This window comes from Botrytis cinerea, chromosome 16 (assembly GCF_000143535.2).
Source record: "Botrytis cinerea B05.10 chromosome 16, complete sequence".
NCBI lineage: Eukaryota > Fungi > Ascomycota > Leotiomycetes > Helotiales > Sclerotiniaceae > Botrytis > Botrytis cinerea.
The window spans coordinates 703658-718020 of NC_037325.1; the positions used below are offsets into that span (position 1 = coordinate 703658).

General features: G+C 44.2%; 5 protein-coding genes across 6 annotated transcripts; 3 read left to right on the forward strand and 2 right to left on the reverse strand.

Moving 5' to 3' along the window:
- The first annotated feature begins 273 nt into the window (after positions 1-273).
- BCIN_16g01730 (hypothetical protein) lies at positions 274-2288 on the forward strand. Its single transcript, XM_024697923.1, has 4 exons — positions 274-477; positions 535-785; positions 841-913; positions 967-2288. Exons 1-4 carry the CDS (start codon positions 351-353, stop codon positions 1725-1727), a joined length of 1212 nt encoding a protein of 403 aa, XP_024553740.1. The 5' UTR covers positions 274-350; the 3' UTR covers positions 1728-2288.
- Positions 2289-3229: 941 nt separating this feature from the next.
- Positions 3230-4698, forward strand: BCIN_16g01740 (hypothetical protein). The gene has a single exon (XM_001546476.2). The coding sequence runs from the start codon at positions 3477-3479 to the stop codon at positions 4461-4463; it is 987 nt and encodes a 328-aa protein (XP_001546526.1). The 5' UTR covers positions 3230-3476; the 3' UTR covers positions 4464-4698.
- A 953-nt stretch (positions 4699-5651) lies between these two features.
- Positions 5652-7096, reverse strand: BCIN_16g01750 (hypothetical protein). 2 transcript variants are annotated; one of them, XM_001546479.2, is made up of 4 exons: positions 6838-7096; positions 6386-6784; positions 6064-6331; positions 5652-6008 (listed from the first exon to the last, which is right to left on the reverse strand). In XM_001546479.2, the coding sequence occupies exons 1-4, from the start codon at positions 6892-6894 to the stop codon at positions 5719-5721; spliced, it is 1014 nt and encodes a 337-aa protein (XP_001546529.1). In that variant the 5' UTR covers positions 6895-7096; the 3' UTR covers positions 5652-5718. The 2 variants fall into 2 exon arrangements, with proteins under 2 accessions (XP_001546529.1, XP_024553741.1); XM_024697924.1 differs by having other exon boundaries at positions 6386-7096.
- A 1139-nt stretch (positions 7097-8235) lies between these two features.
- On the forward strand, positions 8236-9582 carry BCIN_16g01760 (hypothetical protein). Its single transcript, XM_024697925.1, has 2 exons — positions 8236-8822; positions 8912-9582. The coding sequence occupies exons 1-2, from the start codon at positions 8446-8448 to the stop codon at positions 9513-9515; spliced, it is 981 nt and encodes a 326-aa protein (XP_024553742.1). The 5' UTR covers positions 8236-8445; the 3' UTR covers positions 9516-9582.
- Positions 9583-9728: 146 nt separating this feature from the next.
- On the reverse strand, positions 9729-12955 carry BCIN_16g01770 (hypothetical protein). The gene is made up of 9 exons (XM_024697926.1): positions 12038-12955; positions 11852-11988; positions 11726-11805; positions 11563-11675; positions 11326-11518; positions 10931-11280; positions 10740-10884; positions 9962-10687; positions 9729-9871 (listed from the first exon to the last, which is right to left on the reverse strand). Exons 1-9 carry the CDS (start codon positions 12658-12660, stop codon positions 9818-9820), a joined length of 2421 nt encoding a protein of 806 aa, XP_024553743.1. The 5' UTR covers positions 12661-12955; the 3' UTR covers positions 9729-9817.
- Between the last annotated feature and the right edge of the window lie 1408 nt (positions 12956-14363).

Below are 14363 nucleotides of genomic sequence, written 5' to 3' on the forward strand. Positions count from 1 at the left end.
ACAGCAGAACGATCCATTGTATTGTAGTGTACAAACATTGCCTGCTTGTTCGGTATTATTAGATTTATTCCAATTGTTGTCAGCAATGGTACAGTGACCTATGAGCAAGCTGCTGATTCTCTATTGAATGTTGATTCATTGATTCACTCGGAAGTGAGGGTAAAGTAGTCATTGTGGCTAGTTGTGCTGACTAACATGAAGTGGCTTAGCGAATAAATGAACTTTGCCTCTAGCTGCCCTTGGCTGTCCAGCCGTGGTATAGATAGTACCTTGGACTTCTTAGAAACTCTCCCTTCTATTCATATTTGCATCCTCTCAATAATGTCACACTGATCAACGTAACTTTCATCATGTTTCTAGGTCAAGTTTCGTGGCTAGATATTGTCGTCTTTCTGTTCTTCCTGGCACCTCAATTGATCATCCATGTCGGCTTCATCCAGACTGCTAGTTGTGGTCTACAAGCATTGCCATTTTTATGTATAAGATATTCCCATCCAAAGATACACTATAAGCACTATACTAACGACTGCGCAGTAATCAATCTTCCTCTATCATTCGTGCGGGAACGTTTTTTGACACCCCATGAACAACGACCACCTTTTGTTCAACAGGCTTCATGGTTTGAGGATGTAGTCATCCGTTGTGTCCGTTATGCATTTGCCTATATCCCAGCAAACATTGGCCGTGTCTTCTTCTCAAAAGATGTTGCATTGCCATTCTTTAAGTTTCGTATGCTCCGTCATGGATATTCTGAATCTCCCATTCATTGGAATGAGGTCAACCAGGTAATTTCTACACACCCTCGATCGCCGATAACGTCAAAGTAATAGAAGTTTATAGGACGACGTGAAAGGGATTTGGATCATTGCGGACAAAACTAAGGAACCAGACATTGTCATCTATTATGCTCATGGTATGTGTATGTGTTTTTGTACTTCAATTTCGGAAACGCTAAAGAGTTTTTAGGTGGCGGATTTGCAATGGGATCAAGCTATTTCTATCTCGAATTTCTTCTTGCATGGTTGAATCTTCTCAAAGAATCAAGAAAGTTTCGAAATCCTGCCATCTTCGCATTAGAGTATAGCTTGGTACCCGATGAATCATATCCAACTCAGCTCCATGAAACCTTTGCCGGCTACAAGTATGTCTTGTCAATGACCGACGACCCCTCCAAAATTTGTGTCAGTGGCGATTCAGCTGGAGCAACATTGATTCTCAGTTTGCTTCTTCACATTGCCAGGCCAAATACTGCCAACTCGGATCCAAGCATTGAGAGAGTACACACTGAAACCCCTGCAATGGCTGTTTTGATATCTCCTTGGACGACCCTCGAATCACCACAACATAAGAATACTTCAAGCGACTATTTAGATGCTGATAGCTTACATCTATATGCTCACCAATATGCGGGATCTCGAGCTTCTGTCTTTGACCCCTCAATTTCACCAGGAGCATGTAAAGATTTGGACTGGTGGAGAATGGCCAGTCCAACCCGAGGGTTTTTCATCACTTATGGTTCGGAAGAGGTATTTGCTCCAGAGACTCGTGATCTCATCATGCTTCTCAAAAAATCAGGAAAGGTAGAAATTCGAGGACAAGAACAAACAGGTGGCATTCACGCATGGCCTGTTGCCGCTTTATTCTTGAGCAGTACTTCAGCAGCGAGGCGAAAGGGGCTACGCATGCTTGTGAGTGAGATAGGCGAACGAATGGGAAAGGCACATTGAGGTTCTTGTTTCACGGGGATTTTTTTTTTTTAGCCCCGTCAGAATCAATGAACAATGTTAATAAAATTACTTGGGTGGGAAGGGGCGTGTTACAACCATACCTCTCTACTGGATGTAGATGTGAGCATCTTATAGGGAAAAGCGAAAAATTTCCTTAATACCAAAAATCCAACCAGGAGTTAGTGGATTAGCTAAAATGGAAATCAGAGTGTTTCAGACAAATAATCACCACGGCAGGACCGGCGAGAGAAGTCATCACCTCAAAAGTTTCCAAATCAACCCACCAGTGGCCTTGGCTGACCCAAAGTCAACACAAAGATCTCCAACGCGAAGGAAGAAAAAAATTGCTCAAATCTCATCGGTCGAGACAGGTTTAAAGAAAGCAGAAAGATCATAGCACTGTAATCGCAATAGGCACCGGAGCAGTGGATTAAGTAAAGAGGCAATCAAAGTGACCTATTAGAGCATAGTATATACCTCCGATCTATGAAGTTTATAGATATCTAGCCAGTCCGTCTGTACATATAAGAATTTCCCAGTGTACGAAAGATATAGTTTACAGTAGTTACCGCCTATCCAATGATATTAAATGTATGTGTAACCATAAACCTCCTCCCGCAGAGTTTTTCTCTCCACACGAGTTTGGTGTGGTGTCGGCCTATCCTCGGTATTCTTGGCTCTCTCTCTCTAAATTTCCTAGAAGAAAAGAAAATTATACGTGAACTGGACAATCACAAAACGGCACGCAGAAAATACATCCGAGGAATATATATAAATGTAAACACAGATTTCGTTTTGGAAAATTAACTCACTAACTAACTATTTACTATATATACATCATGTCATATCATCATGGAGTTGAGTAGCGGTGCTACGAAACCGTAGCGTGCATTCAGCCCTACGTTGGTGGTCTCGACATCTATCCACATGGCGCAAGCTCGGAGATTCGGTACGCTATAGGTCCTACACTATGATGTATGGATTGCTGTGCTGTGCTGTGCTGTGCTGTGCTGTGCTGTGTTGTAATGTAATATAATGTAATGTAAGTACCTAGTCTCTGTGTGTACTAGTGGGATTTCAACTACCTACCAGTGTAAGATGATATAATATAACATAATACATCCAGCGAATCCGCAACATCTCAAATTTTGAAGAAATTTTGAGGAATTCATCTATCCCATGCATGCAAGCATGACACGGTATCTACCATTCTCACAAGATGGAGGAGGGGAGGAAGGGGGGTAGCAACGAGGAGCAAGGAGAAAAGAAGAAGAGGAGGAAGAGGAAGAAGAAGAAGAAGAAAAAGTGTCGATCTTTCACAACCCACCAACCCACCAATCACCAATCCCACCAATTCTTACATCATAGCCACCCAGCGAGTTTCCACCTCCCTCGACAATTTTACCCAAAGGGGAAAAACCTCAAACTTTAGTAGCGCATAGGTGAAAACTAAGAGACGGGGGAAAAAAAGATTTTATCTTATCATACATCATACCGGATTTGACACGTACGTACCGTGATAGAAATTTGCTTCCGCGTTTGCACACTCTCTCCACACTTTAATACCGCTTCGCTGCTCTTCTGCTCTCTTCTCTTCTCATCTCACCCATCTTACCGTACCCACGCTTGCTCGTACACACTTTCCTCTTCTCGCCCTGGTTAAATTTTGTATAAATATAACGTACCGTGGAATCCCTGTATTGTCATCCGTATCACACCCCATCACATCATAACATAACATACCACATCATGTCTCCAAGCCAAGACACTCGTCCATCAGACGACTCATCCCCCCCAATGTGGGAAATCAAGCCCATCCCGGGGAAAGGGCAAGGCGTTCTCGCAACGCAGACCATCCCACCCGGAACCCTCCTCTTCCACGAAAAACCGCTCCTCACAACCGAAACCCTCACCTCCCCCGACACCACCGAGAAACAACTCGCGCAGCTTCTCCGCGGTCTCCCCAAAGAATCCCAACGTGCCTATCTCTCCCTGCACAACAATTATCCCGGCCAAGGCTCACCCCTCACAAACATCATCCGCTCCAACGCGTACCCTCTCGGCCCCTCCTCCCCCATCGGCGGCATTTTCAAAAACATTTCCCGCATCAACCATTCCTGTCTCCCCACCACCCAACACTCCTGGAATCCCAAACGTCAGGAATTCCTCGTGCACGCCGTGCGGGAAATCCAACCCGGAGAAGAAATCACAACTTCCTATCACGTGGGCGGACCCTCCTCGGAACGCAAAGCCGAATTGAAAGAATACTTCAAATTCGACTGTAGCTGTTGTCTCTGCAGTCTTCCGGCGGCAGAGCTCAAAAAATCAGACGCGCGACTCATCCGCGCGGCGGCTCTAGACCAAGCAATCGGACATGCGGAAACCGTCATGAGGAACCCGGAAAAAGTGCTCAGGTCGTGTAAGTCTCTCGAGACGATTTATCGGGAAGAGGGAATCAAGGATCAGAGGATTGGGAGGGTGTACTGGGATGCGTTCCAGATCTGTAATCGCCATGGGGATTTGGCGAGGGCGAGCGCGTTTGCGAAGAAGTATAGAGAGAGTAAGATACTAGGGGAGGGAGAGGATAGCGAGGGCGCGGTGGAAGCGTTGGTGTTTATGAGGGATCCGAAGAAAGATGATAGTTATGGCGGGTCGCAAAGGTGGAAGAGTAAGGTTGAGGATATTCCAAAGGGGGTGAGTGACGAGGAGTTTGAGAAGTGGTTGTGGAGAGAGTAGATGTTTGGTCTGGATCGTGGTTCTTTTCGGCTGGGTTGGAGTTTCCTTTGGTGTTACGGATGCTTTTGGGTAACGATAGATCTGGGACATAGATCTATCTGGGTTTGGATCCGCATCAAAAGATGCCGTGTTTTCGTATCCGGATTATATATTCCATATATCTCACATATATATATAAATATACTCCCATCAAGTAAACACCAGAATATACAGACATAAATGCATCGAAGTCGCAAGTCGCACACCAAGACAGAAGCCCAACATCATTGTGTCGCGCTCAAACCCAAGAAGCAAAACCTCAAAAATTCTGCAATCGGACATCGTAAAACGCACAGTGGACCAAAAATAAAATTCTCTAGGTATCATCAAAAACAAGCGACGACAGCCTCAGTACCGAGTAGTCATCCATATCCATATCCATATCCATATTCATGAAGATAAAAGAACGCCTCTCACAATCTCACTCTGCCTGCCTATTGGTTCCCCAGCTTCTGACCCCACCAAGCACAAATCTCTCCACGAATTACTTGTATGTATGTATGTATGTATGTATGTATGTATGTATGTATGTATGTATGTATGTATGTATGTATGTATGTATGTATGTATGTATGTATGTATGTATGTATGTATGTATGTATGTATGCATTTTGTGTAGATTTATTTAATTCTCGTAACTACATGACACGAATATGGCCAATTCAACGCGAATGGATTTGCTTAACAAAGATTGATATTCGGGACAGACAATTTGGGCGAGATGTGAGATTTACTGTGCCGGATCTTGCAGAACGAGAAGGAGAAGGAGAAGGAGAAGGAGAATGGCATTTAGAGATTGTGACAAGGGATTTGGAGATTCTGATATAGTATCTTGGTAATCACTCACTCACTCGCTCACTCACTCAACAATTGCGATTTGCGATCAGCGATCAGCGATCTACACGGCAGTACCGTATTACGCGCTCAAGATATCATCATGCCAGCACGCGCAAGACAACAAGGAACAGGAATGAAGACAAGTAAAGAAACTCGAGCGCAGCGAGCCAAGGGGGGTTTGGGGGCTTGCCCCCATATTGTCTTACAAGGTGCTAATTGAAATGGAGAATGACGCTCCGCTGGCTCTCCAAGGGTTTTGGTTCGAGGGGGTGGCAGACTAAGGTATGAAATATGAAATACAAGTCAAGAATTTGGCGGTACCTAGTATACAGTATTTCTGCGATTTATCATACAAACATTTTTAACCATCTTATTCCAACTATCTCTGCGATTTCTCCAATAACCAAGACATGCCGTTCATACAATCCTCTATAAAGTTCTTTGTGAATTCCGCTTCGGGGAAATATGACCAAAAACCATGCGGTAAGCCTGGATATATATCTGTCTTGGTTTCAACTCCATTTTCTTTCAATATATCTTCATATATAAATCCTTCATCGCGCAGAGGGTCCATGCCGCAAATTTGGAAATATGTCGGGGGCAAGTCCTTGTGCGATTCGAATAATATTGGGGTTAATAGGTGTGTTGGTTCGCCTGCCGCATAGAGTCCTAATCTGTTAGGAATGGAATGGTATGTTTCGAGCGAGACATGAATATGACTTACTGTCGAATGTTCCTGCGATTTCTTTATTTAATAAAGGAGCATCTTTATTCTGTTCCAGACTCAAGTACGTGTCCTTGTACTTTTCTGGTACCACTTTGCGGGTAACAACGGGAGGAATCGAGAGATAGACACCAGTCAATGGCGGAGATAATTTCTCATCTCTATATAAATGTGAGACTATAGATGCAAAGTTGGCACCGGCTGATATTCCTCCAACTAAGAAGCCCTTGGTAGGGTTGACTCCAAGCTGTTCCAAATTCGAAGCAGTCTGTTGCATTCGTTAGTATATATCCAGGAGCGTCATGTACGATAGAACAATTACCCATTTTAAAGCATCATAAGCATCATTCACGCCTGAAGGAAATGGATATTCAGGTGCAAGTCTATAACCGACATTTATCGCCACTCCTCCCAGCTCCGTCCACTGTCTACATAGGACAGTCTCATTATCTAACCCACCTAAACAAAATCCACCTCCATGGTAGACTACAAAGACAGGGCTGCCTCCACTAGGAGGATTCTTCGGTTTGTGAATTCTGATTCCAATAGAGAAACCATCTCGAGCTGGTATTTGTCGATCTTCTTCGATGAATGAAGCTTCGCCTAATGATGCTGTGTTGGCTGCAAGAAGTTCTTTCTTCGTCGCCAGCAGGCGTTTTCTTAGTTCGGGAACATCGGTATTGGCGTCAATTCTCCGCTTCACCGGTGAAATCTTCAAGATCTATTTCTTTTAGTAACAAAGCACAAGTAACAAATACAGTTGTTACTATATACCTCTTCTAATTCCGCATTGATATTGGCAAGACCGAGTAGATATTCTGGAGAATGCATCTTGAAGGTACTGAATGTGATTGTATGGAATATGAAAATATCAACACAGACAAGAGATATAGACTTTACGAAACCAAGGTCCCAAGGACATGGAAATCCCGACCTTATTCCTTAGCTCCATGGCTATTCCATTGGTATGAAATACTCTCCGAGCACTAACGATCTCTAACTAGAGCTAGTGGGGGCGCATCCCCACAACTTCGTGAGCATTACTACTTTGAGAAAGGTTACTTTCGACGGTGCCAAAGCCACGATCGTAATATTTTGAGAAGAGACGTAAGAATAATGAAAGATGATTCGTTCATTTGAACGAAGGATATTCATTTCGATCGAGGTGGAAAATGATGTAAGACATGGAGGGAACATAGCTTCAAAGAACCACCCTTCTTTCACCTTGAAGAATATTGCCATTGCCAATCCATGCGAGTTTAAGAAACCCATATAAAACCAGCAGTATGGATTCCATGGACATACTCCATATTGGGCATCTCGATTTGGGCCAAGGACCAAAATATATCCTTGTAATTCATGCGCGGGACAAGAATTCAGATTTCCGAGGCATCATCCGACCGTTCCATTCCCAAACTATAGAAAGCTCGTTCCAGATTAGTACCAGATTAGTACCACCAGTCGGACTGGAAATCAGCTCCGCAAACGCGTAAGATAGAGGTAATCATGGTGACACTTGGGCAGAACCCTTCTATCGACCCTTGAAATGGAACTAGGTTACATCAGACGAGAGTTCCATGTTCGCTCATATATGGTGGCTCGAATCCAAAAGCGTTGAACACGGTGATGGCTCATTGGCTACTCGAGTCCTTGGATTCAAAGCTTCAAAGCATCCATTCCTACCGATCTGCAAGCTTCACAACGCTGCATGTGATAATAGCTGCATCCTGCGTGCTATTCGGGGAACCCAGCGGCGATTCCTGCAAGGGTGACGAGAATATTTCTTCAGTTTGCAGATCGGAAAAGGGGTATAAGGGTTAGAGTCGCGAGAGACTTGCAAGAGATACACGCGTTTGATGCACCAATAGTTGGACGAGTACTCTAAACTCCGAAGAAGCGAAAGATAGGTGTCTCTGATACGGAATCCGTTGGGCAGCAAAGATTTCTCTCGCTACCATCATACATACACTCGTCAATCGATATATGATTTTCGCAATCTTACAAATACGAGACAACGGGGAGTTTGCGACGAAACGCCTGATTGTCTATGTGTAACCTTAACCTCAAGCCACATGTGGCTGGTGAGCACGTCTTTTCGGTTCCACTTTGAACAATCGACCTCACTGTCCACGATAGTATTGTTATGTACCTACTAGTCAGGTATACTCCAATGATCAAATGGTTGATTCCCAGGTATTCATAGATAATCCGATCCGATATATTCCAAAGAGTAAGAGAATTGACTCATCCGGTGAGTTTGCTGTGCATATACATACCTACATTAGGCTATATAAGGTTAAGCAGTAAGTACAGGTAAGATAGGTAATCAGCTCAATCCCTAGTCAAGATACGAACACTTTTCCAAATCGACACATTTCCAAGATGGCATCCGCATACTCACCTGAACAAATCGACCAGTACGAAGAATACATTTCTCTCCCCTCCAAATACCGACGAAGAAACAATCCCGCCCTCACTCTCGACTATCTAACCTCTCTGCACATCCATCAAATCTCCAGTATCCCCTATGAAAACCTGCTCCTCCACTACTCCCCCTCTCACTCCGTATCTCTAGACCCGCAAGCACTCTTCACAAAAATCATAACCAACGCGCGAGGACGAGGCGGCTATTGTCTAGAAGGCAGCACGTTCTTCAATCACGTGTTGCGAGCCCTAGGATTCCAAGTATATACCGCCGGCGTCAGGATACGACGTAGATCTATACACGATGGTGTTCCGCGGGGAGATTACATCGGCTGGTAAGATGCCATTACACATAATCCCTCCTTATCTAACCCCCAAACCCCTCGCTTACATCTCCAACCCCTCCGCCCTAACAACTCCCCAGGTTCCACATCGTAAACATAGTCACGCTCCCCTCCACCCAAAAATACATGATCGACGTAGCCTTCGGCGGCGACGGGGCCACGGTCCCCCTACCCCTCACATCCGGCCCCCCAACGCGCAATCTCGGAACCCAAGAAATGCGCCTCATATCCTCACCCATCCCCCAACAAGTCGACCAGTCCAAGCCACTCTGGATCTATCAATACCGCAATCATCCCAGCAAAGAGTGGAATTCCTTCTACGCATTCTCCGAACATGAATTCCTGCACGAGGATTTCGAAATCATGAATTATTACGTGAGTACCAGCCTGAGCGAGCGCAATTTCCAGACGAAGAATGTGTTGATTGTGAGGTTTGTGAGAGGGGAGGATGAGGAGGGACAGCAAAAGATTGTGGGGAAGAGAATGTTGCTTAATGGGGAGGTGAAGCAGAATATGGGGGGGAAGACACAGTTGGTGAAGGTTTGTGAGAGTGAAAGTGAGAGAGTGGAAGTTCTCAGGGAGTTTTTTGGGATCACGTTGACGGAGGAGGAGATTGGGGGTGTGAGGGGACGGAATGTCGAGTTGGGAGGCTCTCGAGCGTCTGTGGAACGGTTGGAGGTTTGAATAGAAATAACAAATACAGTGATGCAGAACACGATAACATACCTCTAGAATCCCCTGCTATAAATGAGAAAACGATCGTTAAGTAGTGAAACTTCACACTACCTGTAATCACAGCTTGCATCTCAACCCCAGCATTTCTATACTCTCCGCTACTACAACACCCATCATATTCACCAACAAGAACTGCGCATACAATACCCAAGCTCGAAGGAGTGGAAATCTTGTCTAATATTTGGAGATTCCTAAGTATGTATATATACATGTATTAATTATACAAGTTTCCTTCGCATTCAATCAAAACACTATCCACTAGAGTGCCGCGGATCCTGACCAGCATTTTGATAATTACTATCCCACTAAATCGTGTGTTCGTTAGCAGGTGTCTATCGAGAGGAAACCTATATCCTAGAAAACAAATATTGCAAAAACAGAACAAATCAACTCACAGGTGCACCATTTAACAAATCATTTAATAACACATTATCCTGCACTTCATTCTCCACATCTCTCCGCGGGACATTCAACACCAATGGATCTATCGTAAATCGTATCATTTCTGGATCAAAAACCCAATTCGCATTCGAATCCGTAGATTTTGAGTTGCGATACGGATATGTTGTATTGGAAGTCGAAGATTCTGAAGAAGGTGTATTTCCAGTTTGAGGCCAACTAAAGTCAGTATCCATTGTTTCACTTCCTGAGTCCCCTTGCTGATTTAATTTTGGAGGGAAGTTTGCTGTGGAAGGCCAAGCAGGTGCTATTTTTGAGATGACATCGAATGGTGTTTGTTGTGTGGCTTGAGGGGGTGTATTGATGGACATGGCTCCTGTTTGACCGGTATCAATGGAGCTACGCGAAGAACTAACTTTTGGAACTTTCCGTCGGTAGGAATGGGGGAAAACGCAAAGGCCTGGGTCGTCTACGTCTGGCGAGTTATGCAAGTCATAAATACTGTTTGCCATATTATTGCGATCGACTCTCTGTGTTTTCATCTCAAGTTCAAGTTGAGCAGTAAAGTGTTTTGCAATGATGTGCTTTTTTCCAACAGCCTTCATAGCTGACAGCATAAATTCCAAATTGCTGGAACTTTGTGGATTTGGCCTGTCTTTCTTTGTATCCTGGAGGATAACACCAGAAGCAACATAAAGACAGAAGCCTATCCATGAAGTCATCTATTTGACATTAAATCTCACACGCGGAAGGTTCATTCACAAGAGAACATACCTTGGATGCATCTAGGTGACTGATAAGGCGCATCAGGTTCGTTATTTCTTCGGCCGCCATCAAACTTCTCGCTTCGCTTTGGCTTACAACTGATTGGCTAATATTTTCCCGCTCAGCAGTCAAGGCTGCTCCTTGATGTAGACAGCTAATTCATGGTCAGAAGTAATAACGTTATCTAGCGTTGTACTTACATCGTTGCACAATGTATGTTCATATGGAAAAAGACGATGTTTGGATCTCTTAGTCCAGCAGGTAGTCTGAGGTGATCAGGCAGAAACATAAATGTATTAGACAGTATATTGTCCATTTTCCTATGGGTCTTCCAGAATTCACCATTGGCGAAATCGTTGGCACCGTCGTCTGGACCACTCTTCTGTATGTGATGGGCATTGCGACCGAACAGACATGCTGACAGTATAACTCCAGCAAAAGCTGATATCGTAGAAGCACCCTCGGGAGTTAATGCCGCAGCTAACGAGCATGTGTTCTCTTCCACTCCTGAATCAAATGCATCATTGGAACATGGTAGGTTGGTATCGATCTACAAGTATTAGTCTCATGCTTCATCAACGAAATCCATTCCTACCTTGTCCTCATCAAACATCATTGGCCATCCGGTAGCACAACTAGACCATCTGTCACCATAGTAGGATGCCCAGAATGTTCTTCGACGCTCCTCTAGTTCGATCCAATCTTTTGATGTAGGTAGTAATTTCTTTCCTCCAAAAGGCCCCTCTGCATCAAGCCTTTGCAGTGAAAGCATGTGGCATAATCGTGCGCTAGGTTGTGAGTATGAGATTTTGAGGTGCATTGTAAAACTTACCATCTTCCAGTACTCATCCACGCTCGACTAAAATAGGCGTTTGTGGCCTCGTAGTTACTGATGAGCGCCCAAGCTTGAACAAGTTGTATGCACATCAAAGCCTGTCCTTGTCCCTAAATCACATCAAAATCAAGAAAGTAAAACCATTCTTTGGAAGACAAACCTTCATCTCTGTAATCTCAGCGTATCTTCTGGTCCTCTCGTAGAAGATTTCAGCATAACTCTGGTAGTTGTCCGAAATTGCTGTTCCTGTTAGCTTCCGTGGCGCCAAAGGGGGGCACATTCATACATGCTGCTACCATCATCATAGCATATCGCAAAGCAATCGGCGGTCTATAGTTTGTTGGCATATTCAGAGCGGCATAGAACCGGCCCTTATGTATCATAGGCAAAGTTGGATGAAATCTCTCGAAATATAATTGGTATCTGCTCCATCAGTACATGTACATTCTTTGCACTAAGAATCCAAACATACAATTCATCCATCAGATTATCGGGAGGCAGAGGTTCTTGTAGTCCTAAACTTATGACGTCTTGGGAAAAGTAGTCTCCAGCTGGTACCGAAGATCCAGTCCCGACATTTCCACTCAAGATGTCATATCCTATGTTTTGCATTCCCTCATTGGTGAAATTCAACTCCATATCCATATTCGTAGCACTCCAATCCGGGCCTGGGTTTGCGTTTGCATTTGTATGTGCGTTTACACTCCCAGTGCCACTCGCATTCGCATTTATATTTACGTTCATCTCAATCGCATTATTCGCATTATTCGCAGCGAGTTGTTGCGTCTCTGCCACGAGCTGGGTTTCCACTTGTGCCAATCTAGCTTCCAGTTCTTTCATATTTCTCCTCTTTGTACCTATATTCCTCCTCCTCTCGGGATATTCGCACTCGTGTCTTAACCTGCTACATGTCCCGCACTTGGGCTTGACCCGATCGCATTTCAATTTCCTCCGTCTGCACGATACACATGATATTGTTTTCTCGGCGCCTTTCTCCTTGACCTCTCCCGATGTATTGTTGGCAGGGTTATTTTGCGATGCGGCGGTATCGGTTGTAGATGAGGCTGATGCCTCTTGCTCCGGGGAAGTCGACATGGCAAAGGCTTGATGATTGATATAGAGAGAGATGGGGGGTGAGGGGGGGGAGGGAAGAGTGTGTGAGAGTGAGAGACAAAGAAAGGACGAGATAGACAAATTACCCGCAGATTGGTATCAAGTTAAGAACAGAAGATGCATTTGGCATAACAACAGCAGCAGCATTGAAGGTCAAACTCCTTTGCCGTGAACCTTAAAACATATCGTTGGGTGAATGGCTAGCTAGATTCGACAAGTGATATTAAGTAAGCCTTTTTTCACGTCAATGACAGAGAGAATTAAGGTTTCTCTGATCCCAAGCATCCTTGTTGGATTTATGCAAATCCTTGTTGGACGACGAATTTCGATTGACGCCTTGGACTGCTTGGGTGCCTGGCAATCGTAACCTCTCAGCATCAATCATCAATGGGCACAATCCAATCCTGGGAAGATTCATAAGCATCACGTGATTTTGTTGCACGTCTCACTCGAGATGAATAGGCTATTTGGGGAAAAGTCTGAAGATTCCAATCTTATCGTCTGCAAAGGCTATAAATGCTGGAATGTGATTGGGATACTTTACTCAACCTCCATTGATACCCACAGTATAGCCAATACGGCTAGCCTCCCGTTAATGTGGGATGGATATGCTCGTCCTCTAACTTGTCTTGTTCGAGCTCTGGGCCGGCTCAATTTCCACAAAATCTCATTCGCATTCGTGTATTTCATGCAAGTTTGCCTTGCTGACTTCTTACCAGTGTTGGTGTTGAACACGGCACACGATAGACATGGCGAGAGAGAGATGACAGTTATTGGGAGCCCTCTATCTTTGTATACCTCTTTACACACCTTACTAGGTATGTGAAGATGTCAATATGAAGGAAACAGATGTACTTCTACCCAGTAGCTATGTTTCGTTGAGCCCTTAGATATCAGTCACTTCGCTGGAGTCTGGGTCTAGAACTATTCATAAGCAACCCCTACATCTATCTATCTAATCCAATCTAGCCATCGCCTTCTCTCCACCTTCTCTCTATCGCAGTCTACCATGATAGCACTAGAGATAACACCGAATTCTTGACATTGCCATGTTTACCAGAAGCGAATTCTGGGCATTGCAATGTCATTTGGTTCACAGTATGAACGACTTGAAGCTGCTTTTCCTTTGGAGCTATAGGTGGATAATTCCCAATGATCTTTGCATTTCAGGGAAATGTCGTCTGTTTTGGTTCGCGGAGTCTCTCGATCACGGCTCATTCCAAGGCCACTCGCTACATGCTGATTGGCCATCGTCAGAGTAAGGAAGTTCGATCAAGCTGATATACCTTGAACGATATATACAACGCCGGTAAGACCATGCAAGTAAGACCAAAGATAGTGGGGGAAATTCTAAAATACACGCTGAGGCCGATGATCTGAAATTCTCATTCCCACGAATGAATGAATTCTGGTTATACCAAGGAGTCTTTTGCGAAGCACATCAGCCAATTTTACAAGCATGGTCACAAATTGAATTCTACAAAAGTTACTTGCATTTTCAATGTCTCTCTTTATGTTCAATTGCGAGACGTCGGAATGATTAGCGGACAATTCATATCCAAAGCAGTGTGCTATTATATTTCCAAAGGGCGCAACGTTAGAATCCCCGCCAAACTCATTTTTTCATCTAACTCGAGTGTGAGGCAATAGATTCTAGAAAACAAGACGAGATCCGGAACAATAAT